The sequence below is a fragment of the Neomonachus schauinslandi genome, chromosome 15, assembly GCF_002201575.2.
Source record: "Neomonachus schauinslandi chromosome 15, ASM220157v2, whole genome shotgun sequence".
Lineage (NCBI taxonomy): Eukaryota > Metazoa > Chordata > Mammalia > Carnivora > Phocidae > Neomonachus > Neomonachus schauinslandi.
Window position 1 is genome coordinate 15,130,896 of NC_058417.1, and position 27,633 is coordinate 15,158,528.

General features: G+C 52.0%; 1 protein-coding gene across 1 annotated transcript in view; it reads right to left on the minus strand.

Annotated features, from left to right (window-relative positions):
* Positions 1-6,783: 6,783 nt before the first annotated feature.
* The window catches only part of DOC2B (double C2 domain beta), a 29,835-nt gene continuing 8,985 nt past the window's right edge, over positions 6,784-27,633 (minus strand). Inside the window, exons 3-9 of the mRNA XM_021704021.1 lie at positions 25,367-25,441; positions 22,848-22,957; positions 22,563-22,689; positions 19,692-19,849; positions 8,753-8,834; positions 7,731-7,827; positions 6,784-7,116 (exon numbers count right to left, since the gene is read on the minus strand). Coding sequence (XP_021559696.1) covers positions 6,980-7,116; positions 7,731-7,827; positions 8,753-8,834; positions 19,692-19,849; positions 22,563-22,689; positions 22,848-22,957; positions 25,367-25,441 — 786 coding nt within the window. The 3' untranslated portion in view covers positions 6,784-6,979. The remainder of the gene's footprint in view (positions 7,117-7,730; positions 7,828-8,752; positions 8,835-19,691; positions 19,850-22,562; positions 22,690-22,847; positions 22,958-25,366; positions 25,442-27,633) is intronic.

Here is a 27,633-nt window from a genome sequence, read left to right on the forward strand (position 1 = left end):
CACTCACTTAGTAGAGCATCTGACTCGATTTCTGGGTCATGAGTTCAAGCCCCACTTGGGGCAGAGCTTACTTAAAAAAATAAAAAAGAGGGCGCCTGGGTGGCTCAGTCATTAAGCATCTGCCTTCGGCTCAGGTCATGATCCCAGGGTCCTGGGATCAAGCCCCACATAGGGCTCCCTGCTCCTCGGGAAGCCTGCTTCTCCTTCTCCCACTCCCCCTGCTTGTGTTCCCTGTCTTGCTATGTCTCTCTGTCAAATAAATAAAATCCTTAAAAAAAAAAAAAAGAAAGAAAAACCATACAGATGAATGGATAAACAAAATGTGGTATGTTCATATTTTTCAGCCATAAAAGGAACAAAGTTCTGATACGTACTACAACATGGAGGAGACTTGAAAATATTACGCTGAATGAGATAAGCCAGTCATAACAAAACAAATCTTTGATTCCGATTATATGTAAGTTACTTAGAATAGGCACTTCCTAAAGACAGTAAAATAGAGGATACCAGGGGCTGAGTGTGGGGGAAATGGGGAGTTCTATTGTTTAATGAGCACAGAGTGTCTGTCTGGGATGATGAAAAACTTCTTGAAATAGTTGAGATGGTTGCACCAGATTATGAATGTACTTAATGCAAGTGAATTGTCAACTTAAAAATGGCTAAAGTGATTTTTTTTTTTCCTGAAGAAAGGCAGACTGCCACATGCAGTGCCTCATTTTGTTGTGCCTAGAGTCTTGGAAGCTGACTGCCCTACGTTTTCCTACAAATGGACCTTGAAAGCTGGTTTCGAGATTCTAGCAGGTGAGGGCAGCTACTCATATACCCTTGACTGAAAAACGGTCCTCCTCCATCAGGGAAGGTTGTCCTCTTGGGGCACACAGCTTCGGAGGGACATGCATGGAGTGGTGGAGAAGGAAGGAGACACCTGCCTAGGCAGCCAGATCAGCTGAGTCAACCTTGGTGATCAGTAGGGTGACAGATGTCACAGCGAGATTACCCTCACATCCTAAAATGAAAAATTTTATTTATATTTTACCACAACGAAGTAATTTTTTCCACGATGAAATAATTGAAAAGGATTGCCCTCCACACTCAATTTTAATTCTTTTTTTCCCTTCACTTTCTATCATACATTTCCAAGACATCTCATCATGTTTATAAATTAAAAATGGAAATGACTACATGACTTTCTAGCCTTCAGATGGGCCATAATGGAAGTTAGGTCCATTCCTTGTTTCTGTAGTGTTTTGGTTGTTTACCAGTCTTTGCTTTTCGAATGGTTACTGCCCTAGAATACTATGGCGATGCTTTTTGGCTTTTGTCCCCTTTTCTTCCCTTGGCTGGCACCTCTTCCTCCTTTCCCACTGGCTCAGGGACTTCTTTTTAAAGACATGCTTGACCCTGTGTGCCTTGCCCATAGCCATGGTTTTATTATGTGACCTCACCCCCTGGCCCTTTGACCCCAAGGAGGTGAGTTACAATCTGAACTGAGCCATTTCTCTCCTGAGAAGCTAAATAAGAGTCAGAAAATATTCCAAGGTAGCAGTGGCTGAAAAGCCACCCCAACTTGGGGCTAAGGCCACCATTTTGGATCATTTATCTACTAATGAATCAGAAAGCCTGTGTTGACAGAGGCAGGATGGAGGAAGGTGTAGAGCAGTAAAGACAACTCAGGAAGCTCTGAGAGATCTTGGTTTCCCAGTTTTCTGATTCTCATAATGTAGTAATTCCACTGGCTCACAGCTAGCCGCTGGGAAGCCACACAAGTGCTCCCCAGTTCAACATGTTCTCCAGATAAGAGATCGCGCCTACCTGTGGCCAGGGGACACACAGAAGGGAATTTGGGCCCGTGACAGATAGGAACCCACTGGGCAAAGGTGAGCATCGCCTTTGGTCAAGATGACAGCAAGGACCCTGAGAGCCCTGGAAAATCTTTCCTGGCTGAGCAGGAGCCTGCTGGTTCTGGGAGCTTGGGGGATGAAAAGGGTGAACCTACAAGAAACCTAGTGGGACCTGGGCATCTTCCACTAGACCTGGCAACACCATTTGCTTCTTATAGCAGCATAGGGTAGAGATTAAGAGTATGGATTCTGAAGCCACAAGGCTTGGGTCCAAATCCCAGCTCTACCCTTTAATTATTCCTTAAGCGTGCTCCTCTGTTCTTCAGTTTTCCCATCTATAAAATGGGGACTGAAACAGTATCATAATTATGAGGAATAAATGAGTATAATACTTAAAGCAGTCTACATGTCTGAGAGCTCTATATGGGTGTTACTACTGCTGATAGTTCTGGCACCTTCTCTCTGGTTCCTATTATTTTCTTAGAGTCCTTAAGGACTCCCTTCCTGCTGAAATAGCGCAAGAACTAATTGCCTTGCCTCAAATGATCTCTCTCTTTTTCCCCTCCCTTAGCGCTCTGGGCTCGTGCGGGGTTTGCTGCCTTCACTGGTGGTGGAATGTCTAAGAGGGGAGACTATAGGTTTGTCCTCTACCAGGTGGCCTGTTACAACTGAAATAAGCTCCCATCTCACACAGAGTGAAAACCAGTCTTTATAAAGTCCTACTTGACCTGGTCCCCTGTTCTGTGCCCCTATTTAGGGCTCCTCCCTTGCCCCACCCGGCTCTTGCTATTCTCAGTCATGCCACACCTGCCCCCATCACTAGGGATACTGGCCATCTCCCCCACCTAAACAGTCCATTCCAGGTATCTCCATAGCTCCCTCCCTCATCCCCTCTGAGTCTTAGATCAAAAGTCACTTTCTGGGGCGCCTGGGTGGCTCAGTCGGTTGAGCGACTGCCTTCGGCTCAGGTCATGATCCCGGAGTCCTGGGATCCAGCCCCACATCGGGCTCCCGGCTCGGCGGGGAGCCTGCTTCTCCCTCTGACCCTCCCCCCTCTCATGCTGTTTCTCTCGCTCGCTCTCTAATAAATAAATAAATAAAATCTTAAAAAAAAAAAAGTCACTTTCTTTGGAGGTCCCCCTCACCTGCCTATTTAAGCCCAACCCCCCCACAGCTAATTCCTTTGTCTTTTTTTTTTAAAGGAATCTCTACCCCCAGTGTGGGGCTCAGACCCATGAGCCAGAGATCCAGTCACATGCTCCACCGATGGAGCCAGCCAGGTGCCCCTATTGCCATCTTTTAACATGCTAGATTTGCTGTCTGTTGGCTGTCTTGCTGATGACTCTGCCCCAGGTGCCTAGACCCGTGCCTGGTGGTAGAGTTAATACTCCACAGCTGTTTGTTGAATGAGTGCATGGCAGCATGGCATGCTGATCCTGGCATACAAAGTCTTGGGGGGCATTAGTTGGATCCTGGTTGTGTCACTTACCAGGTGTGTGATTCGGCACAAATATTTAACCTCTCCGAGCCTTCGTTTTCCCACCTGTAACTCGAGACCTGCCGCTAATGAGTTCTTGGTGAGGCGTTAAGGGAGACAGTGTGCTGAGTGCGCCTCGGTTGCCAGTCTCCCGTTCTTTCCGGGCCTTTCATCCAAGTCTATTTGAAGGAGTCTTTCAAGCCAACGCGATTGCAGTGAACGTTTTCATTTACTTTGAATTATAGGTCATTATAAATATTAACAAATAAGACTTAAAAAGGACACCCTCGAGTAGGTAAGACGAAAGTACAAAAATCGAGTGTGGGGCTGCAGGTTAAGGACGTGTTGTGCAGCCGCCACATGGTAGCAAAACGGTGGTAAGCAGTGCGCGAGCGTCCCCGTCGACGACAGCCAGAGTCCATGCATCGGGGTCCCGCTGTGAGAACGAGCAAACGGAAGGACATGCACGGGCCGGGAGGCGCAGTTCCCGCTCTCGCCGCTAGGGGCCAGGCGGTCCCCGCTTCGGGGGTGGAAGGCGGGCCCGTCTGGGATTGGCCAGTGGGGGCGGCGGGAGGCGGGCGTGGAGGGCGCAGCGCGCCGTCGGGCGACTTCCTGGTTACAGACACCAGACTCGGGAATGGCTTTTGGCCGTGGTGGGGGAGGGGCGCCAACGTTCCCGTCTGTGCGGCTGACCGGCCAGAGGAGGGATGCCAGTCTGAGGTCGAAGGCAGAGCGGATGACTGCAGCTTCCGAAAGAGCTGTCACAGAAATCCAGTCCGCGAGGGGTCAGGAGCAGTGCCCGGCCCTGGCGAAGAGTTCCTCACTCCCTGGGGGGCCCTCCTCCCTAGGCGCCCCACCCCCCACTTGGGCTGGTTGTCCAGAAGACCCATCTTCCATCCTGTCCCTGGGGTCAGCTGGGACCAAGTCTACCCTTGCACAACCTGGGGCAGTAGAGAGCCCTAAATGGGCTCCTTACACTCGCTGGGCCTCAGTTTCCCTGGTGTCTAACAAGGACGTTGTATTGGGTCAGACTCACGGCCCCTTCTAGCCTTGCCCTTCAGCATTTCAGTATCTTCACAGAGCAGCTCTGCAGCTCCTTTCCTGAGGCCCTCCAAGAGGCAAAGCTGGAAGATACCCAGGGCTCACCCAGCCAGGAGGCCCCTCAAAAATAGGCCATCTCTTTCCTTAGTCCCCCAGAGGTTTCCCCCATTCCAGCCCTGTGGAGAAAAGAGGAGCCCTTGCCTCAGCCCCCACGAGGAGGAAGGTCTGGCCCACGGACTCAGAGGTTAGGGAGGGATAGCTGAGTTCCGGGCCTGGACCCTGGGGACCTCTGGGGAAGTTCTAAGTGGATCAATGATTTCAAAGCCATCTAGGGGATGAGGCAGCAGGACAGTGCTGTGGCCCCACCCCTTCATCAGGCACCAGAGCTTCCCAAGTCTTCTGAGTGTATCTGCTGAGCCCTCCACAGCCCAGGAGGGAGAGGACTGGGGAGTACTATCTCCCAGACAACCAGAGGATGTGGCAGTCACAGGACCTGGGCTGAGTCCTGGTTTGCCCTTGCCCTGCTGTGTGACATTGACAGACTACTCAGCCTCTGAATCTGTTTCTTCATCTGTCAAATGAAGATGACAAACCCACCTCACAGAATTGTGAAAATTCATTAAGACAGTGCATGTAAAAACCCTTAACATACACAAAGCCGCTTCAAAGACAGGAAAACCAAGGCTCTGTGACCAGCCAAGTTGCCAGGTACTGTGTGGGGGCCAGAGTCCTGTTGTCCCTGCAGACCGGGAAAGGGCTGATGGGCACTTGGTGGAATTCGAATCATCACCCTAGGCCTCAGATGGTGATGTGCTTTGTGTCTGCAGCAGGCAGGGCTGAGCCCCAGGCAGGAAGCTAACAGGACGGACCTCCTTCCCTTGAAGCATGCTGTCCAGAGCTCTGGGCCGGGGGGTGAGGCAGGGGCCAGGGAGCCTGGCCTACCCCAGTTGTGGCAGGGCAGGGAGGCCTCACTCAGGCTCGTCACCTTCCCTCTCTGGGCCTCTGTTTTCCGTTAGTGCAGTGCTGGGGCAAACACACAAATTCCCTGGCTCTGCATTTGTTCATACAGCAGTCTTGAAGGCCCCTTGGTAGGCAGGAGAAACTTGGGACTTCACACGTGGGCCCCCAAATTGCGATGCCCTCAATCTGACTCAGGGTGCCAGGCCCACCAGGCAGGGTGTCTCTCTCAGCCCTTGGAGGTAGGAGCCAGCCTCACAAGCCCCTCAGAAAGGAGGCCCTGGACTGCCACCCAGCACTCCTGAAAGGGACATCAGTGGCCACAGTAAGGCCAGGATGTGTGGGCGTTCACCTGGACCCCTCACTCCCCAGGCCTGGATTCAGAAGTGGGGGGTGGGTGAAAGGAAGAAGAGGGTGAAGATGAGGACTTTTTGCTTCATGAAAAAAAAAGGGGGGGACCCTTTTCTTGATTACAGCTGACCTCATGCTTAAGCTGGTAAGAATGAGAGCCAGGTTCCTTGGGAGGAGAAAGATTAAAGTGGGGAGAACTGGGTCTGAGGGCTGAACTAGACCCTGCCCCAAGATCAGTTTCACCACAGTGCTTCCATCACTTCCCCCAAAGCTATGAGCTGGGGCTGGCCTGGCAGGCAGGGGTGGGGTGGGAGCAGGGGTGGGTGACATCACCTCTAGGCCCCACTCCTGTCCTAACACACCCTGCCTCCAGAGACCCCAGGTCTTGCACAGCGACCCTAGCCCAATCACCATACCCTCCCCTCTAGGCTTTTATAGATCATTCCCACTGCACACATTGCCCTTCCCCTTTGTCTGCCCAGAAACTCCATTCACCCTTCAAGGCCTTGCTGAAGCATCACCTCCTCCGGGAAGCCCTCCCTGCCTCCCAGTAGAGTCAGAGTCCATGGCACTCAAAGGTATGTCAGCCCGGCCTTGGCATTCCTCCCTCCCTGTTGTAATGGTTTGTTTTTAGCTCCTTGATTAGACAAGGAACTCTCAGAGGGCAGGCCCTGGGTCTCATTCATCTCCAAGGGCTTGTGGAATCATTGAGTGAAGTGCTTGCCAATTGCCCATGTTCAGTGAGAGCCTGTAGGAACTTCACCTCGCTCCTTGCTCTCGGGTCAGCTTTTTTCCACCCGCCCAGTAATGCCAGAGATGAACGGATGTAGTAAGAACCTCCTTTTTGGGAATACTTTCCCGAATCTCCTTCCCCCCACGCCCCGCTCCCTAATGTCCCTCTCGGGAGTTCTCACTGGCCCTGCCAAGGCGCCCCTCCACTCCTGTTCTCTCAGCCTGGGGTCCCCCTGACTTACTGCTGACCTCCAGTAGGGCCCTCAGCCCCCGGACGGCCCCATTCCCTTCCCTGGGGTGGGCGCCGAGGCCAAGGTCCTCTCCCCGCCCCCCTCCCCCGCCTTCTTGGGCCCCAAGGGCTGAGAGCAGGCCCAGCTCTCTGGCCTTGCTGTCCCCGGAGCGGCGGAGCCCCCCTCAGCCTCCGAGCAGGGGCCGCCGTGGCGCAGTGTCCGAGCGGGCATCCTGGATCTCCCCTAAGATGAGGGCCGAGGCCCTTGGTGGCAGCTGAGGAGGCCCAGGGCCAGGCCGGTGCTGGGCCAGGAGACAGGCAGGGGTGGGTGCGGCAGCAGGTGGGGGCTGGTCAGTCGCTGAGCACGGCCCCCGGGAGCTCGTTGGTGAGTGTGTGCCAGCGCTCGATCCGCTTGTCCTTGTTTTTTAGGCAGTCAAACCAGTGCTTCAGGCGCTCGCCCTTAGCGTTGATGCCCAGAACCACACCGCCTGCGGGAAGGGAGCCAGGGGGGTGGCCGGGGACACAGTGACTCCCGGGGGCCTGGAGGCAGGTGCCCCTACCCCAAGGCCACCCCCTCCCGATTCTGTGCTCCAAGGCTCTTCTCCCCACCCCGCCCACCGGGCTCTGAAGCTGGGCAGTGGTCTGCCAACCACACCGCACTCTTAGCCGGCCCTCCTGCCCCCGGCCGATCAGGGCCCTGGGATCCCGTCCTTCCCCTCTCCAGCACCGCAGTGAGCCGGGGGGTGAAGGGCAACGTCATGCGTCGGGGGCCGAGGGATGGGCGCGGTTCTACTCTGCACAGCCATGAAGCCGACCAGGAGTTCGGGGCCACAGGGCTCAGAGGCCAGCCCAAAGCACTGACCATCATCACCTCGTGCCCCTGCCCCACCAAGACTGCTGTGTGGCCCTCCCAGGCCTCTCTCCCTCTCTGGGCCTATCTACTCCTCTGTCACATGGAGTCAGGCTGGGTAAGGTCTGAGGCCCCCTGTGTCTGAGGGCAGACAGTCTGGGGAAAGCTGGGGCCATAGAGGCCAGGAAGGAGGGGCTGTGGCCTGGATTCAGGGCCATGTGGCCAAACGGCATTCTCATTGTGTGCTCTTACCAATGAAATCGTTGGATTTTCCAATGTCATAATCCCAAACAGTAACTTCCAGAGTCTTCTTCGCCAGGTCCCCATGCTTAATCTCATAACAGAATTCCTGGTGGCCAGAAGAAGAGAGTCAGGGCCAAGGCCACAGGGCCTGGAACTTGGCCAGTGGCCAGGAAGGCTCTGAGGTGTGGTGAGGGGTGTGGTGAGGGGAGAGGGAGGGAGGGAGGGAGGAATGGGAGTGTGGTCAGTGCTCGGTGGTGGACGAGGGCGGATTCTCACCCATTCTACCCACTTCTGACTGGAGCCTGGCTGGGGTCCTCAGGGTCCCCTGCCCTCCAACCTACCTGCTCCTCTGTCCCTGAAGCTGCTCTCTCCAGATCCCCAAGAGCTTCCTTACTGCCAGATCAATACACACGAGCTGGCCTTGGTGTGCTTGACCTCTCTTGGGTCTGCTCTGCTCACCACTCCCTTCTTTGTGAAACGCTCTCTCCCACAGGCGCCTGGGATGATCTGACATCGGGTATCCCCTTCACCCTCTGGAAGCATCTCCTTAGTCTCCTCTGCCTGCTCCTCAGTCACTCAGGCTCTTCCCTAGGCCCCTCTGCTGCTCTCCAGATGTATCTGCCCCCTGGGCTGAGGACCTGGGTATCCACCTGGACCAGACCTTCTCAAGGCCCCAGGGCATCTCACATTCTTGCATCCCACCCAGAGCTTCCCCCACCTCACTTGCACCTCCCCTCTTGCTGTTGGGCTCCCCCCATTCCACCTCCACATCCTACACGGCCATGTCCCATCAATTTGATCCTGGAAAGAGCTTTCCAGGCTTCCCTGCCCCTCCATCCATACCGCTTTGGCCTGGTTCAGCCTGGCCTGTCTCTCCCCTGCCCCCCCAACCCCCCCGTGGCCGAGGGCTCTCCTGGGGGCCCCTCCTACCCCTCAGTTCCCACAGTAGCCCTTGGAAAACTCAGCCCCCCAGGCCCCCTGCCCTGGGGGAGAGCAAGCAGCTTCCCAGCAGCTTCACCAGCCCCTTGTACCTCATTGAACTCGGGGTTCAGGGTCTTCTTCTTTACTGCTGTCTTATGTTTAGATTTCTTGTCCACATCTGGCTTCAGGTATCTGAAATTATAACCAACCGATGGGCAGAGGGTGCGGAGAAGCTGTGGCTACAGTTGGAGCCAGCAGGGCTTGGAAGAGCTTTTCGCTCCCTGGGCCTCCCGTTCCTACTAACCACAGGATACCCAGCACTACTCTGTGGCAAAGGTCAGTGGTCAGCTGCAGGGGGGGAAGCAAGTGGTTCCTCTGTCACCTAGACTTCTGTCTGCGCCCCTTTCTGAAGTTAACCACAGAGTCTCCTTCTCCCCTAGAGGTTTTTCCTTGTTTCTGGAAGTCTGATTTTCATAAAGCTTTCATTTCCCACCAGAAAAACATTTTTAGCAGAGTTGGTCCCTTGTTAAGAGATTACCCTTTTTTTTAAAATAGTGAATTTATTGACATACAATCCACATACTATGAAAATTCTCTTTCTAAAGTATGTGAATTATCAGATGTAATTATATAAATACTGTCTGCAGTATGTAATGTATTCGTATATTCCCAGAGCTCTACGACCATCATCTCTACCTCACTGGGGCTTTGAGGGAGAGGGAAGCCTGGCTTGTGAGCAGCTCCTCTACAGCTCTTAGCTCCTTAGACTTTGATACAGAAGAGCTTTCATCAGGCTCAGAGAGGTAGAGGGACTTGCCCAAGGTCACACAGCTGCTCAGCACAGGGCTGGTACTCAGAAGCCGGGAAAGGAGCTCCTTTGCAGAACTTCTTACTTACCCTGTCCCTGAATAGACACTTGAGTGATAACAGTCCTGCCTCTGCTGAGGGTGCTCTGGGGGTGGGGACAACCTCTGTCTCACCAAGGGCTTCCCGGCACCCTGCTGGGGGCTCAGTACACTGGGTAGGTCAGCAAACATCTGCTGAACGGCTGAATTCCTAGAAGTGAAATTACCCACCCAAAGGCACACATGTATCAAGCTTCTTGCTCCATTATGCCAAACTGTCCTCTGAAAAGACCAAACAGATGATGCACAGTACCCTCAACAAAGCTGAGTATCGTTGCCTTAAAAATCCTTGCTGGTTTGCAGTAATCTCTTGAACATCAGCCTTAGTAACATATTTACGGGTGTGTCTCCTCAGGCAAGGGAAACAAAAGCAAAAAATAAACTATTGAGACTACACCAAAATAAAAAGCTTTTGCACAGCAAAGGAAACCATCAACAAAATGAGAAGACAACTTACTGAATGAGAGAAGATATTTGCAAATGATTTATCTGACGAGGGGTTAATACCCAAAATATATAAAGAACTTATGCAACTCAACACCAAAAAACCCCAAATAATCTGATTTAAAAATGGGCAGGGAGCCTGAAAATACATTTTTCTAAAGAAGACACAGAGATGGCCAACAGATACATGAAACCAATAATCATCAGGGAAATGCAAATCAAAACCATGATGAGGTACCACCTCACACTAGTCAGAATGGCTAGTATCAAAAAGACAAGATGTCAGTGTTGGTGAAGGTGTGGAGAAGAGGAGGCGCGCCTGGGTGGCTCAGTTGGTTAAGCGTTTGCCTTCAGCTCAGGTCATGATCCCGGGGTCCTGGGATCGAGTCCCGCATTGGGCTCCCCCTTCAGTGGGAAGCCTGCTTCTCTCTCTCCCTCTGCCTGCTGCTTTCCCTGCTTGTGCTCTCTTTCTCTCTGTGTCAAATGAATAAATAAAATCTTAAAAAAAAAAAAAAAGATGTGGAGAAGAGGGAACCCTCATTCACTGTTGGTGGGAATGTAAACTGGTGCAGCCACTGTGGAAAACAGTATGGAGGTTCCTCAAGAGATTAAAAAATAGAAGTACCAAATTTCATTACTGGGTATTTACACAAAGACAATGAAAACACTAATTCAAAAAGATATATATACCCCTGTGTTTACTGAAACATTATACGTAATAGCCAAATTATGGAAGCAACCCAAGTGTCCACTGATAGATGAATGGATAAAGAAGATGTGTGTGTATGTATGTGTGTGTGTATCTGTATATACATACAGAGTATATACAGTTGTGTGTATATAAGTATATATACACACACACACACACACACACACACACAATGGAATATTAACCGTAACACAGAATGAGATCTTGCTATTTGTGACAACATGGATGGACCTAGAGGGTGTAATGCTAAGTGCAAAAGTCAGAGAGACACACACCATATGATTTCACTTATATATGAAATCTGAAAAGCAAAGCAAATGAACAAAAAACCAGAATCATCCTCATAAACAGAACAAACTGGTGGTTGCCAGAGGGGAGGGAGAGGAAGGGGAGGGGACAAGTGAAATAGGTTTAGGGAATTAAGAGGTACAGACTTCCAGTTATTAAAAAAAAAAAAAAATCCTTGCTGGTTTGAAAGGCAGAAAGTGGTATCTCATTGTTGATTTGTATTACATAAATAACACTAGTTCATTATGAAAACACTACAAAATATGTATTGAAGAAAGTTGGATGTGGGAGAGAGAAATGAAGACATAGATCCACACAAACACCTGTTCTTTGGCAGCTTTATGCAGTCATCAATAGCTGGCAAGTCACAAAAACCAATAGGAAACACTTAACAAAATGGCAATAAGCACACACCTGTCAATAATTACTTTAAATCTGAATGGTCTAAATGCTCCAATCAAAAGACAGAGGGTGACAGAATGGATAAAAAAGACTAGACCCATCTATATGCTGTCTACAAGATGCTCAGTTCAGACTTAAAGACACAGACTGAAAATGAAGGGATGGAAAAAAATATGCCATGCAAATGGAAGCAGGGGTGAGGGTGAATGGCAGGGGGTGGGGGTGGGGGGATGCCGAGGTAGCAATACTTACTTACATCAGACAAAACAGATTTTTTTTTTTAAAGATTTTATTTATTTATTTGACAGAGAGAGACACAGCGAGAGCAGGAACACAAGCAGGGGGAGTGGGAGAGGGAGAAGCAGGCTTTCCCGCAGAGCAGGGAGCCCGATGTGGGGCCCGATCCCAGGACCCTGGGATCATGACCTGAGCCGAAGGCAGACGCTTAATGACTGAGCCACCCAGGCGCCCAAAACAGATTTTAAAACAAAGACTAATAAGAGACAAAGAAGGACATTATAAAATGATGAGGGGATCAGTCCAACAAGAAAATATGATAGTTGATAGTTATAAATATCTATGCTCCCAATATTGTAGCATCTAAATACATAAAGCAAATATGAACAGACATAAAGAACAAAATTGACAGTAATACAATAATAGTAGGTGACTAACACCCCAATTACATCAATGGATAGATCATCCAGACAGAAAATCAATAAGGAAACAGTGTCTTTGAATGGCACATTAGACCAGATGGACTCAAATTAAGACAAAACAAACAAAAAAAACCAGACATGTATAGAGCTTTCCATCCAAAAACAAGGCAACACACATTCTTTTCAGGTGCACATGGAACATTCTCCAGGATTGATCACCTGTTAGGCCACACAACATTTAAGGGGTGCCTGGGTGGTTCAGTCGGTTAAGCATCTGACTCTTGATTTTGGCTCAGGTCATGATCTCAGGGTTGTGAGATCGAGCCCCATGTCAGCTTCCATGCTCAGCATGGAAATCTCTCTCTCTCTGTTTCCCTGTCTCTCTCTCTCCCCCTCTCCCTCTCTCTGCCCCTCCCCCTGTTCTCTCTCTCAAATTAAAAAAAAATTTTTTTTAAACTCTACATTTAAGAAGATTGAGGGGTGTCTAGGTGGCTCAGTCATTGGGCGTCTGCCTTCAGCTCAGGTCATGATCCCAGGGTCCTGGGATTGAGCCCTGCATCGGGCTCCCTGCTCTGCGGGAAGCCTGCTTCTCCCTCTCCCACTCCCTCTGCTTGTGTTCCCTCTATTGCTGTCTTTCTCTGTCAAATAAATAAATTTTTAAAAAATTTAAAAAAACAACAACAACAAGGCCCAAAGTTAAAAGAAGGAAATAATAAAGATCAGAGTAGAAATAAATGAAATAAAGTCTTAAAAAATAGGAAAATACGCCCCCCCAAAGGAAAATACCAATGAAACCAAGAGCTGGTTCTTTAAAAAAATAAACAAAATTGATAAACTTTTAGCCAGACTCATTAAGATAAAAGAGAGGACCCAAATAAATAAAATCAGAAATGAAAGAGAACAACTGACAACAATATAAATGATTATAAGAGATTACTATGAAAAATTACGTGCCAACGAATTAGACAACCTTGAAGAAATCAATAAATTTCTAGAAACATACAATCTTCCAAAACTAATGAAAAAGAAATAGAAAATTTGAACAGACTGATTACTAGTAACAAAATTGAATCAGCAATCAAAAAAACTCCCAACAAGCAAAAGTCCAGGACCAGATGGATTTGCAGGTGAATTCTACCAAACATTTAAAGAAGAGTTAATACCTATTCTCTTTAAACTATTCCAAAAAAGTGGAAGAGGAAGGAAAGCTTCCCAATACATTCTATGAGCACAGTATTAGTCTGATACCAAAACCAGACAAAGACACTACAAGAAAAAAAAAAAAAAAGGGAAAGAAAGAACTACAGGCCAATATCTCTAATGAACATAGATGCAAAAATCCTCAAGGAAATATAAGCAAACCACATTCAACAATACATTAAAAAGATCATTCACCATGATCAAGTGGGATTTATTCCATACATGCAAGGATGGTTCAATATCCACAAATCAATATGATACACCACATTATATGATTATCTCAAGAGATGCAGAAAAAGCATTTGACAAAATTCAACATTGATTCATGATAAAAACTCTCAACAAAGTCAGTTTAGAGGGAATATATCTCAACGTAATCAAGGCCACATATGACAAACCCACAGCTAACATCATACTTGGCAAAAACCTGAGAGCTTTTCTTCTTAGATCAGGAACAAAACAAGGACACTTGTCACTTTTATTCACCATAGTACTGGAAGTCCTAGCCACAGCAATCAGATAAGAAATGAAAAGGCATCCATATTGGTAAGGAAGAAGTAAAACTGTCACTATTAGCAGATGGCATGATACTATACACAGAAAACTCTAAAGAGTCCACCAAAGATCTGCTAGCATAAATACATGAATTCAGTGACGCTGCAGGATACATAATGAATATACAGAAATCTGTTGCATTTCTATGCACTAATAATGAGTTAGCAGAAAGAGAAATTAAGAAAACAATTCCAGGGGCACCTGGGTGGCTCAGTCAGTTAAGCGTCTGACTCTTGATTTCAGGTCAGGTCATGATCTCAGGGTCATAAGATTGAGCCCCGCATTGGGCTCTGCTCTGGGTGTGGGGCCTGCTTGGGATTCTCTCTCTCCCTCTGCCTCCTCCCTCCCCTGCTCACGTGCTCTAAAACAAACAAACAAACAATATGGTACTGGTGCAAAAACAGGCAGATACATCAATGGAACAGAATAGAGAGCCCAGAAATAAACCCATGCTTATGTGGTCTATTAATATACAACAAAGGAGGCAAGAATATACAGTGAGGAGGGCGCCTGGGTGGCTCAGTCAAACATCTACCTTTGGCTCAGGTCGTGATCCCAGGGTCCTGGGATCGAGCCCCGCATCAGGCTCCCTGCTCCACAGGAAGCCTGCTTCTCCCTCTCCCACTCCCCCTGCTTGTGTTCCTTCTCTCACTTTGTCTCTCTCTGTCAAATAAATAAATAAAATCTTTAAAAAAAAAAAAAAGAATATACAGTGGGGAAAAGACAGTCTCTTCAATAAATGGTGCTGAGAAAACTGGACCACTTTTTTTTTTTTTACACCATATACAAAAATAAACTCAAAATGGATTAAAGACTTACATATAAGACCTGAAACCATAAAACTCCTAGAAGAAAATACAAGCAGCAATCTCTCTGACATCATCAGCCTTAGCAACATTTTTCTAGAGATGTCTCCTCAGGCAAGGGAAACAAAAGCAAAAATAAGCTGTTGGGACTATATAAAAATAAAAAGTTTTTGCACAGCAAAGGAAACCAACAACAAAATGAAAAGAAACTTACTGAATGAGAGGATATTTGCAAATGATATATCTGTTATCGGGGTGAATACCCAAAACTTGTAAAGAACTTATGCAACTCAACACCAAAAATAACTGACAAGACATCCAGATGGCCAACAGACACATGGAACGATGCTCAACAACACTCAGCACCAGGGAAATGCAAATCAAAACCACAATGAGATATCACCTCACACCTGTCAGAATGACTAGTATAGAAAGACAAGGAGTAACAAGTACTGACAAGGATGTGGATGGAGAAAAAGGAATCTTCCTGTACTGTTGGTGGGGATGTAAACTGGTACAGCCACTGTGGAAAACTGTCCAGAGGTTCCTCCAAAAATACCAAGGGGAGGGGCGCCTGGGTGGCTCAGTCGGTTGGGCGTCTGCCGTCGGCTCACGTCATGATCCCAGGGTCCGGGATCGGGCCCCGCATCGGGCTCCCTGCTCGGCGGGAAGCCTGCTTCTCCCCCTCCCACTCCCCCTGCTTGTGTTCCCTCCCTCGCTGTCCTGTCAAATAAATAAATAAAATCTTTAAAAAAAAAAAAAAAAAGATGTGAGACAGACACAGGACTATTACTCAGCCATAAAAAAACACAATCTTGCCATTTGCGACAGCATGGATGGAGCTACAGAGTATGATGGTAAGTGAAATAGGTCAGACGGAGAAAGACAACTACCATGTGATTTCACTCATATGTGGAATCTAAAGAATGAAACGGGCGCCTGGGTGGCTCAGCTGGTTGAGTGTCTGACTCCTGATTTCAGCTCAGGTTATGATCTCGGGGTCATGAGACTGAGTCCTGTGTCAGGCTCCTTGCTCAGCGTGGACTCTGCTGGAGATCCTCTCTCCCCCTCTCCCCCTCCCCCTTCTTGTACTGAATAAATACATAAATAAATAAATAAGTAAAATTGTAAAAAAAAAAAAAAAGAATAAAACAAATAAACAAAGCAGAAACAGACCCATAAACACAGAGCAAACCGGTGATTGCCAGAGGGGAGGGAGGTGATCATGGGGATGGGCAAGATGGGCGAAGGGGTGTGGGAGGCAGGGGCTACCGGTTCTGGAAGGACTGAGGCACGGGGATGAAAGGCACAGCATGGGGAACAGTCAACAGTGCTGCAACAGTGTTATATGGTGACAGGTTAGCGACACTTAGGGAGGGCAGAGCATAGTGTATATGACAATCCAGTTACTATGTTGTACACTGGAAACTAATGGGTCAACTATACTCAAAAAGAAAAAAAAAACGAAACTCAAGTGCACTTCAACATAAAGTGAGCTGAACAACTTGTGGTGGTTGTTGTTCTACTTGGCAATAATGAATCTCCAATGCATTATGCTATATGAAAGAAGCTAATTCCAAAGGCAACATACGGAAAGTTTGCCTTTAGAAGAAAGTCTGGAACAGGCAAAACTATTGGGACAGAAAACGTATCAGTGGTTGCCTGGGGCTGGAGGAACTTTCTGGGTGACAGAAGGATTCTGTATCTTGACTGTGGTGGTGGTCACAAGATTGTATACATCCCTTGAACTTCAAAAGGGGGGAAACTTCCAGTGTGTAAATTCTATCTCAATAAACCTGACTTTTTTTTTTTTTAAAGATTTATTTATTTGACAGAGAGAGACACAGTGAGAGAGGGAACACAAGCAGGGGGAGCAGGAGAGGGAGAAGCAGGCTTCCTGCCGAGCAGGGAGCCCGATGCGGGGCTCGATCCCAGGACCCTGGGATCACAACCTGAGCTGAAGGCAGACGCTTAACGACTGAGCCACCCAGGCGCCCAAACCTGACTTTTAGTCCAGCATAGGACCCTGGAATTCCTGTCAACCTGGCTGGTGGACACTGAGCCAGATTTTAAAATCTCACCAGCATTTGGGCTTTGGATTGTCTTTCCTTCCATCTGGGAACTCTGGGAACTCTAGCATCCCAAGTACAAGTGCAGTCACTTGGTTGCCCTCCCCAGCCCCTCCCTCCCCAGAGACACGCTACTGTGACATTCTCTGCAGGGTGTGAGATACACAAATGTACAGAAACAGTATCACACTGTGTGCACTGTTGCGAAGTTTGCTTTTGGGATCAGCATGTTTGGATAGCTGTCCATGTTAATTTACCTAGTCCTAATGTATTCATTTTAACTGCATAGTACTATATTATACGCCTATGCCACATTTTATGAATCTATTCCTCTGCTGACAAATGCTTGGCTGTTTCCGGTGTATGGCCGTGATGAGGAATGCCGCAGTGCGCAGCCCTTCACCCGTACACAGGTTTCTAGGATACAAAACTGGAGGGGAAATAATGCAGCCAAGAGGGTGTGCACACTGGCCTTGTTGACTGGATATTACTGACTTTCCCTCCAATGGTTATAAAGAGTCTCCTGCTGATCTTCAGAATGGTTATGGCATCTCCTCTCACAGTGGTCTCTAATCCACCGGAAATCACAGTTTTTGTTAATGGTGAGGTGGGGACCCAAACGACTGTTTTTTTTTTTTAATGTGGAAAGCCAGTAGTCCCTACACCATGTGCGGGGAACATCCTTCCCCCAGTGATCCTGGTCAGCTTCCCATTGTGCCTGGCACTGCTCCTGGGCCTGGTGGCATTGGATTTTTAAAAAAATAACGGCTCTACTAAAATACGATTCACATGTTGTAAAATGCACCCTTTTAAAGTCTACAATTGAATGGTTTTTAGTCCACTCACAGAGTTGTGCAACCGTCACAATCAATTTTAGGACATTTCATCTCCTCAGAAAGAAATCCGGTTACTCCCCCATCCCCCCGACCTCCTCCCCCAGCCCCTGGCAACTACTCATCTAATCTGCTTTCTGCCTCTGGATTTGCCTATTTTGGACCTTCATATAAATGACATTATATAAGGTGTGGTCTTTTGTGTTTGGTTTCTTTCAGTTAGTATAATCTTGTAATAATCTTTTCAAGGTTCATAGATGTTATAGCATGAATTATTACCTCACTTCTTTAAAAAAAAGTGGTTTTTTTTTATAAAGATTTTATTTATTTATTTGACAGAGAGAGAGAACAAGTAGGCAGAGAGGCAGGCAGAGGGAGAGCGAGAAGCAGGCTCCCCGCTGAGTAGGGAGCCCGATGCGGGGCTCAATCCCAGGACCCCGGGATCATGACCTGAGCCGAAGGCAGCCGCTTAACCGACTGAGCCACCCAGGCGCCCCTAAAAAAAATTTTTTTTTTGGAGAGTGAGTGAGCACACTGAGGGGAGGGGGGGCAGGAAGAGAATCTGAAGCCGACTCCACATCCAGTGCGGAGCCTGATGCGGGGCTCAACCCCATGACCTCAGATATGACCCGAGCCGAAATCAAGAGTCGGACATTTAACCGAGTGAGCCACTCAGGCGCCCTTTCACTCCTTTCTATAGCTGAATAATATTCTATTGTATGGATATGGCCCAGTTTGTTTCTCCATCCATCAGTTGATGGACATTTAGGTGGTTTCCTTTTGTCCATTGTGAATAATGCTGCTATGGACATTCACGTACAAGTGTTTGGGTGGACATGTTTCCAATTCTCTCGGGTGTGCCCCTGGGAGTAGAATTGCTAGATCATGCGGTGACTCCATGTTTAACTTCTGAGGAACTGCCAGACTGTTTTCCAAAGTGGCTGCACCATTTTTGTAATAGGATTTTATTTCTTTACTTAAATAAAATCTTTAAAAATAGTCTCTAGAGGGGCGCCTGGGTGGCTCAGTCGTTAAGCGTCTGCCTTCGGCTCAGGTTATGATTCCGGGTCCTGGGATCGAGCCCCACATTGGGCTCCCTGCTCAGCGGGAAGCCTGCTTCTCCCTCTCCCACCCCCCCCCGCTTGTGTTCGCTCTCGCGCTGTGTCTCTCTCTGTCAAATAAATAAATAAAATTAAAAAAAAAAAATAGTCTCTACACCCAACATGGGGCTCGAACCCACAACCCCGAGATCAAGAGTCACTTGCTCCACGGACTGAGCCAGCCGGCTGCCCCTGTAATAGGATTTTAAAACCGACAGAAATAGAATAGTGGCCAGTGGGAATGGTAGCCCCAGAGTTGTGCGTGCGGTAGCCCTGGCCTCCCTCGGCCTCTGGCACCTGGGGCTCCCCACCGTCCCCTCAGGCCAGGCTCATCCCTGCTTCTGTGTCGTAGCTCCTTTATTCCTCCACCTAAGCAGGAACACCTCCTTTTGGCTGAGCCAAATTCCTCCCCACGTCCCATCCTCCAAGGAAGTCTCACCGTGAGCGCAGACTAATGGCCACCTTTTATTTGCGGAAGGCCCAGGGCACTGATGGTGCTCAGTGAGCCGCCTGCTTCCTTCCATCGGAAGGGCCACCAGCTCCTGCCTTCCCCTCAGAGCGAGGACCACAGCCTAGCCTGGGGCCCATGTTGCCTCGCATGGCCCCCCGACTTAGGGTTTCTCTCCAGCACCACCGTGAGCCCCGCTGGGAGGCTGGGTGGCCCCTTAGCAGCACCCGTGGCACCAGCAAAGGGCTGGGCGCACACGAGCAGCACTATGTCCTGGTGGAGCTCCTTCCCTGGATCTCTGGTCTGGCCCAGGCCCACCCCCTCCTCCAACCTAACGGCCCCTCCTGAGGTCACAGTCAAGGGGAGGTCTGAATGCGGAGTCAGGAGAGCACTCCTCTCTCTGCATGACCTGGGAAGCCACTCAAGTCCCACAGGCCTCAGTTTCCTCATCTGTGAAATGGGGCTGGCCAGACTTAACCCACAGTGTTGCCAAACGAGTCCGGCAGAGGCTACGCCCCTGTGGGCTCAGCGGCCCACTGTGCTTCTAGAGCTCTCTTGGTGCTTGCTCCACTGAACTCCTGTCCTTCCAGGGGAAGGGGGAGGAGATGGCTGGCCTGGGCCACACACTCACGTCTTCACGTAGGGGTCCGAGTAGCCGTTGGCGTCCATGGCCGCCAGGTGGGCGCAGCGTACAATGCCGACCAGCAGGCCCTGCTTCTGTGAGCTGTACTTGAGGGAGATCAGGATCCGACCCCGCTCCTCCAGGGACTTGTCTTCGGTCTTGTCCACCTGTTGGGCAGGAAGCCACTTGGCTATCCTCACCTGCTCCCACACCCTCCCTCAGCCATGGGCTACTGAAGCGGTCTGCTGGCCCAGGGGATGGGGAGGGGTCACCTTGGCCTCAGCCCCCTGCAGGTGCTTCCTGGAGCCCCCTTGGGGAGCACCCAGAAGACAGAGCTTTGACATATTCCTAACCCCAAGGGGCGCAGGGAGGCAAAGAGGGGCTGCCCAGGCCTCAGGGATCAGACCTCAGCTAGAGGTGTCCCCCTCCACCTCCCTGCCCCAACTAGCCTGAGATTTTCCATTCCTTACCCTCCTGAGGCCACTTTCCACCGTCTGGCTCCTGCTCTTCTGGAACTCCTTCTCCTACCCTCTGTCCACCTGGACACCCCCAGCTAGAGCTCCCAGGGCCCCTCCTTAGGCCTCTCTGCCAGGCTTCTCTCACTGAAGTCCCAGCCATGTCCCTTTGCCCATGATGGTCCTCTGCTTGTCACTAAAGTGATGCTCCATGTGGCTCCTCAGAAGCAGGGGCCATGCCTACACCTCTCTGGAGGTGGGGGTCCTGTGAGGCCAAGTGAGGGCCACCTTCCCCAATTCCCACACCCACAGCAGACATGACTAATTGATTGCTGCATTTACTCTGAGCTCAAAGGAAGCCTCAGCATCTTTTAATGCTGGCAGACATTATTAACAGACCAGACTAGGCATGCAAGATTGAACGCTCTGCCACTCTGGCCTGGGGCTCTGTGTAGATGGCCTCACTAAACAGTGATCTTGTGCTAGTTTGCGTGAGGTGTGAAAATTAAACAATATAAATGAGCAGGAGTGTTTTCAGCCGTCTTTCTGGGGCTGGGACATTATACATTGGGTTGTTTCATAGAAAGCCCATTGAATTGGGCGTTGTTCAGTACTTACTGAGAATGACTAATGTTTACACACCACGTAAATCTAAAATGTACCATCAAAATGTGTCTCTACCACCAGAGTACTCATCCTGAACTGCACTCCTGCGGCCACCATATGTCTCTGAATCTAGAGTGATGAGCACTAGCAAATTCAAGCAAGGCATGCCCATACCCCCACGCAGCCACGTGCATGAACACGCACACGCACGCACCCCACATCCTTGAAAACATGGCAGACAAACGCTCGCACACACACCCCTGTGCGTTCGTGTCCCCACACAGCTGTTTGTTATACCAGGGTTCAAAACTCCAACACAACTGTAGTAAGAGTTGATGGTGCCTTTTACAAGTGACACAGATCATTTGGGAAAACTGAGTTTTGGTTCGTGACTAATAATAAAATAAAAAAGGCTATACCCATCATACAAATGTCTATGAGTAGGAAAGAATGGGACAAGGGAATAAAATTTTATCAAATTATGCAAAAAGGCAGAGCTGGGATCTTGGCCTCAGGCTGACTTTTTCCCAGGGCTTGACTCGGGCCAGCCTGCACAGGGAATTTGTCCCAGCGCCTAGGCCCCACCAGGGAGGGACGGGTTGGCCGCTGGGCTCTGTCCTCTTGAACTTTCCCCTTGCCCAGGCCTGTAGGGGTGGAAATGTCCTAAAAAGGGAGCCCTGGAGGTGCCTGGGTGGCTCAGATGGTTAAGTGCCTGCCTTCGGCTCAGGTCATGATCCCAGGGTCCTGGGATCGAGCCCTGCATCGGGCTCCCTGCTCCGCGGGGAGCCTGCTTCTCCCCACTGCTCCTGCTCTCTCTCTCTCTCTCGCTCTGTATCTCTCTGTCTCAAATGAATAAATAAAAAAAAAAGGGAGCCCTGAACACTGGGCTGCTGGAAGGTCTCGGGACCCTGGGGCCTCCTGGTCAATGCCTCCCGACCCTTCTGAACAGGGTAAAGGCCAGGCCAAGAGATGGGTAAGGGGAGAGGGGAGGGAGTAGGGGGAGAGGAGAGACACAGATGGACAGAGCTTGGGTGGGCTCAGCTGCTGCAGACAACAGGAGGCAAGATTGGTTTTGACATTATTTTCAAAAAATTGCAATTTCTAGGAAAGAAGTATTTTCTGTCTCCCCTAGGTAGCTCACAGGCACCTCACGCCTATCACGTTCCAGTTGAGCTCCGGAGCATCCCCAGCTGCTCCCCCCACAGCCTCCACATCACAGTGAGTGACCCGTCGTCTTTCCAGGTCCTCCCCCACCCACGTCTGGGAATGCTTGATCTGCCAGCACTTCTCTTCCTCTGCTGGGGCCCGGGCCCAGGCTGGGTCAGCCTCGTCCCCTCCCAGCCCTCCCCATCCTCAGCCTCCTCTCCCTCCCAGCCTCCACTCATCGAGCCTCCTAAACAGTCAGATGCCCTCGCCGCTGCCTGGCATCCCCAGTGGCCCGCCTCACTCCCAGCTCCCCACCCACCAGCCTCTGATCTCCCCTCCTAGGACCCAGTCCCATCCTGCTCCCTGCCCCACGCAGAGGGCATCTTGCTTGTGCCTCCAATGGCTTCGCCCCCGCTGTTCCCTCTGCCAGGAATATCCCCCGAACCTCCAGCGAAACCACTGAGCTCTCAGGCTGTCCATCGCAACCCCGATCCCCATCTGACATAGGCTCTGTTCGGGTCATTCACCCGGTCTGGAGTCTGTCTGCTGCCCAAGCTCCATGCAGCAGGGATTTAGGTCCGTTCCGCCAGCACCTGAAGCCGTGCCAGGCATCGAGTGGGTGCTCCCGGCAGGGAGGGCCCTGCACAGCCCGTGGACCCCGTCACCCACTCACCGGCAACTGCTTCTCCAGGCAGATGCTGAACGTCTTGGTGTGGTTGGCTTTCAGCTTCTTCAGGGGCACGCGCGTCTCCCCGATGAACTCGTTGTGGCGGAATTTGTCCTCATCGCACACGGAGATCCTGGAGGACGGGTGGCACGGCCTGCTCTTCAGACACACGGGGGTGCTCCCGCTTTGCTTCCCAAGTCAGCAGGGATTTGCGGGGTTGGGGGGGGGGGGGTGGCTGCCGGTGAGGTGGGGGAGGGGTGGGGGGGCAAGGAGTCTGGGGCCCTCACCCACCGCAGGGTCTTTCGAATCATGTCTTCATCCGTGATCCCGTAGTAAGTGAGGGTCTCATTCCACGTGGGGTTCAGAGTGTTTCGGAGAGTTTTCGTTCTGAGTTTATTTGCCTGGTGAGAGCAGACAAGATGCTCTGAGCATCAGGGAGCTCAAGGGGCAGAATAATGGCCCCAAAGATGGCTTTGCCCGGTCCCCAGAAACTGAATACGCTGAGGGGAATCAAGGTTGTTAATCGGCTGACTTTATCTTTTTTTAAAAGATTTTATTTATTTATTTGACAGAGCGCAGGGGGAGGGGCAGAGGGAGAGGGAGAGGGAGAAGCAGGCTCTCCACTGAGCAGGGAGCCCGGCGCTGGGCTCCATCCCAGGACCCTGGGATCACGACGCGAGCCCATGGAGGCAGACACTTCACCGACTGAGCCAGCCAGGCGCCCTCAGCTGACTTTAAAACACGGAGATTATCCAGGTGATCTAGGCAGGCCTCATGCCATGTGATGACAGGGCCCTTGGAAAGAGAGGGCAGGAGAGGAGCGCCAGAGGGACACGGAAGGAAGGAAGAAGTTCCATGGGGGTGTTGGCGAGGAAGATGGAGGGAGGGGCCGAGAGCCAAGGAGTGTGGGTGGCCTCTAGGCACTTGAAAAGGATGGGAATCGCATCTCCCCAAGAGCCCCCAGAACGGACTGTGGCCCCGCCACACTGGACTTGACCCGTGTGGGAGCCGTGCCACCTCACCCGCGGCCCTGGAAGGCAGGAAACGTGTGGTGCAGGCCGCTGAGAGTTGGAGGTAATTGGCCCCTGCAGCTCTCGGAACCTGGAACCGGGGGGGGCTCCCCGCCGCCGGGCCCCAAGTGCGTGCTGAGGGGGGTGCAGAGGTTCCGCAGGAGGGTCTGGGGCTGCCGGGGGGCTCTCCCACATACCTCCTTGCCTGTGCGCAGGCCGTGCCCTCTCCCTGGAACGCCGCCTCTCCTAGGAAAGGCCTGTGGGGTGGCGTGTCCAAGCTGCCACGCTGCTTCCCCTCCTTCCCCTGCGCTTCTCTAGCTCTCGGTCCTCGGGCTCCTCCCGGTCCTGCCCGTGCAGGCTCAGCACCATGACTGCGTCCCCTGGATGACTGCCACCTCGGCCCGGCTCTGAGGGGAGGCAGGCCTGCGTCCCGAGCCCCGCTCCATCCCCTGCCTCAGCCCCGTGCAGCCCAGCAGCTTACTTACCCTCCGTGAGCGGCAGGCTCCCCACTGTATAAAAGGGCATCATCATACCCCAAGAGCCTGCTTTTCAGAAACCACTGCCCTGTGGGGGAAAACCTGTCTGTGTGGGAAGATCCCTATGACTCAGCCTTGCAGTATTGCCGATTCTAGGTCCCGTGAGTCTAGGGACTCACAGCCGTTGAGCTCCTGAGCTGGGGACACTGCCCTGGTCACACTGCCCTCACAGCCCTGGGAGTCCTAGCTGCAACAGGACGACATCGAGGCCTGGAGCCGTGAGCAGCTTCCCCGGGCATACACAGGTGGTGGGCCACTGCCCTGCCTTCCCGGAGGCGGAGTCATCGCCTCTGTCGGGTGGCCCTCCTGGACTGGCGGAGAGCCTCGGCCCTTACACACTGGCCCAGAGGGCTTGGGCCTCAGGCTCAGCTCGGCCCCCAGCAGCCCCGGGCTCCTCAGCCTGGGCGCAGGACTGCTCAGGTGGCCTGGAAGAGTCAGTGGCGAGGGAGGCCCTCTGCCCAGGACAGCGTTCCCGTTACAGGCTCCTCTCATCAGGCCACTTGCAGGCCAGGAAGTAATCCCCCAGCTCTTGGTTTCTTAGAAAGAGGCCGGGTCAAGAACACCAGCCACTGGGCCCTGCTGCTCACGCTCCTGTGTCTTGGGGCCCATGTGCCCCTGCCCCCTCTCTGGTCTCCTCTTGGAAGCAAAGCTGCTAGTCTCTAGTTGGTCCCCATGCCCTCCCCAGCACCGGGGCCCACATAACCTAACCCCTTGAAAAGTCATGGGTCCCAGACCCAACTCTGAAAAGATGATGTAACCCTCCCTCCCATGAAATTAAGAATAAAACACCACTGGGGCGCCTGGGTGGCTCAGTTGGTTAAGCGACTGCCTTTGGCTCAGGTCATGATCCTGGAGTCCCTGGATCGAGTCCCGCATCAGGCTCCCCGCTCAGCGGGGAGTCTGCTTCTCCCTCTGACCCTCCCCACCTCATGCTCTCTGTCTCTCATTCTCTCTGTCTCAAATAAATAAATAAAATCTTTAAAAATAAATAAATAAAATAAAATAAAATGCTGGCTGAGAAAGTCTCTGGAGGGTTTCCCCAATTCATCAGTCAAGTCAGGCCGACTTGAGGTTCCCGAGAAGTCTGGGGGCTGTGGGGCTGACTGGGTGCTCTGGGTGGAGGTGAATCGCTGAGGCCCCATCAACTTGCTTGGTCTATGAGGGGGTAGGGGACGTATGCCCCTCCCTGGGTGTCCCAAGCTCAGCCGGGGCCCCGGTCACAGCAGGCAGAGCTGGTTGGCGGGCCTGGGGTTGACCCCCTCACCTTACTGGCTCCTGGCAGCAGATGCAGCTTGACGTAGGGGTCTGCCAGCCCGTTGTGGTCCATCGGCTTCAGGCCCTGAGTGGAGGCGAATGGCAGAAGGTGTGAAAAGGGAGCTGGAGACACGGAGCAGCCAGGCACCTCGCTGGGCAGGCATCCCTTGTCCCCAGGCCTCCTGGCAGGGTCCATTCATTTGCAGAGCCCCCCCCCACAAGCCCACACTCTCACAACAGGGAGGATGGCTCAGTGCTGGTGTGCTCTGCCTTCCCCCCAAATGTCCTGGCCCAGGGCAGATGTCATGGCGTGACTTTGTCAGACCAGCCTTTCTCTTTCTTGTCTCCCTTTCGTGGAGGCCAGGTGACCCCTCCTCTGAATGAGCTCCTCATTATCCTGCTTTGCTGAGGCCCTTCCTTCTTCTGGATTCCCCTTCCCCCACTCCCCCAAATACGGGGACTTCCCTCACTGATCCTATGTCCCCGTGACCCTCTGTCCCCTCACCGACAGGGTTCCCTCTTTGCCATGGGCACACGTTCTGTGTCCTGGAGACCAGGCCCAGTTTCTCTCTGGATTTGCCTCAGCTCCCTGCCAGCCTGAATCCGAGGAGCCCAGACAAGCTGGCTGGCTAGGGAGGGTCCCTCCACAAGGTGGCATCCCTCACTAACCTGGAACGATCATCAAGCGTGCACAGCTTGGGAGCCGAGGCAACCGTAAGCAGACGGGGGGGCTGAGCCGACCTCGGGACTGCTCTTATCTCTGAAAATCATACTCTTTCTCCCCTGCAGAGCCACACAGGTGTGCGGGGAGCAGCTGAGACGCGGGCGTCCCAGACGGGCTGCCAAGCTGGCCGCTCGTGCCCAGCCCCACCTCCAAGGAGAACGGAGGCTCCCACCCCACTGCCTTGGTTTGGTTCGGAGAGCGGGGGGCTCGGGGGGCTGAGACAGGAGGTCGGGTCCTCCACCCCCCCCACCCCCCCACCCCCCGCTGCTCTGCTGCTGGGAGGGAGCACGCAGGCTTCAGAGCCAGGCTGGCTGCGGCCCAGATCCCGGCTCCTGCACTATTAGCTGCGAAAGGGGAGGAGTTGCTCTGCCCCCAGAGCTGCAGCTTTATCGTCCGTACAAGCGGTTGCTGGTTCCCACTTCCCAGGGGTGGACCAGGAGTGGAGGCGGCCATGGTGGCGGGGCCTGGCCGTAGGCCATTTGGGCCCCTTCCCCACGTGGCAGGCCCCTTGGAAGATGCCAGAGAGGCGGTGGAGGGCAAGTGTGAGGGCACCTGAGCTGTGCGGGAGCTGCTGGGGCTCCGCGGCAACCGTGAGCCCCCAGTGACGAGGCCGCGGCCTCCCGGACGCAAGTCCCTCATCTCGGCCTCACCACCTGTCCCTGACGTGCCCAGGACTGGCCGGCCGGGCAGCGCTTTGCGGGTCCCTCTGAACCCAAGTCCCCAGGTGTCTGTGTTTGTGTGGGTGGGGCTGGGTGCCTGCCACCAGGCAGTCCTCCAGGATGGCAGCTGGGACTGAGCGCTCACTCAATGCTCGCAGCCACCCCACAGGTGGGGTGATTAACCGTTTTATAGATGAGCAAACTAAGCTGCTCTGCCTCCCCAGAGGGTAGTGGCCAAATTAGGGTCCAGCTCCACAGCATCTGGCCTCCTCCCAGAGCCCCTCAAAGGGCTCCACCTGTCAGCCCTGCTTCAGTCTCCTTAACCCCCCTTTTGTTCCCTGCCCAAACCCCAAACCAAAGCCCCAGTTCCTCCCAGGCCTGCACCACCCCCGCCCCTGCAAAACCAGATCTAAGCAGACAATGACCTGGAGAATGGGGTCCTTCTGTGGCTTGGGGTCCTCTCATCCCCCACCTCCGATGCTTTGAATGACACACCCCAAAGGACACACACATATGTGTGTGCACAAACAGGTGCCCATAGAGACCCACGTAAGCACACGTGCATCCCCCCCCCCTCTCCACTACAACCCCACAGTCCTTCTAGAGCCTGGGTAGGGAAGGCAGGGCACACAGCACAGGAGGGGCCCGGTGTCTGAGATGGGGAGGAGAATGGATGGCTTTGGCCAGAGTGGCCTGGGAGCAGGTGCCTATTCCCAGTCCCCAAGCCTGGACAACCTCTACAAAGCTGGGTGGAGGGAGACGGAAAGGGATCTGCCCGGGCCCTGCAGCCTGCCCTCCGCCTTGGCATGGCCGGGGCGTCACCGTTCTCAGCTCCTTCCCTAGGGGCAGGTCTGGAGCCCCAGCACCACAGCCTGGGCAGCTCCCCAAGGAGAG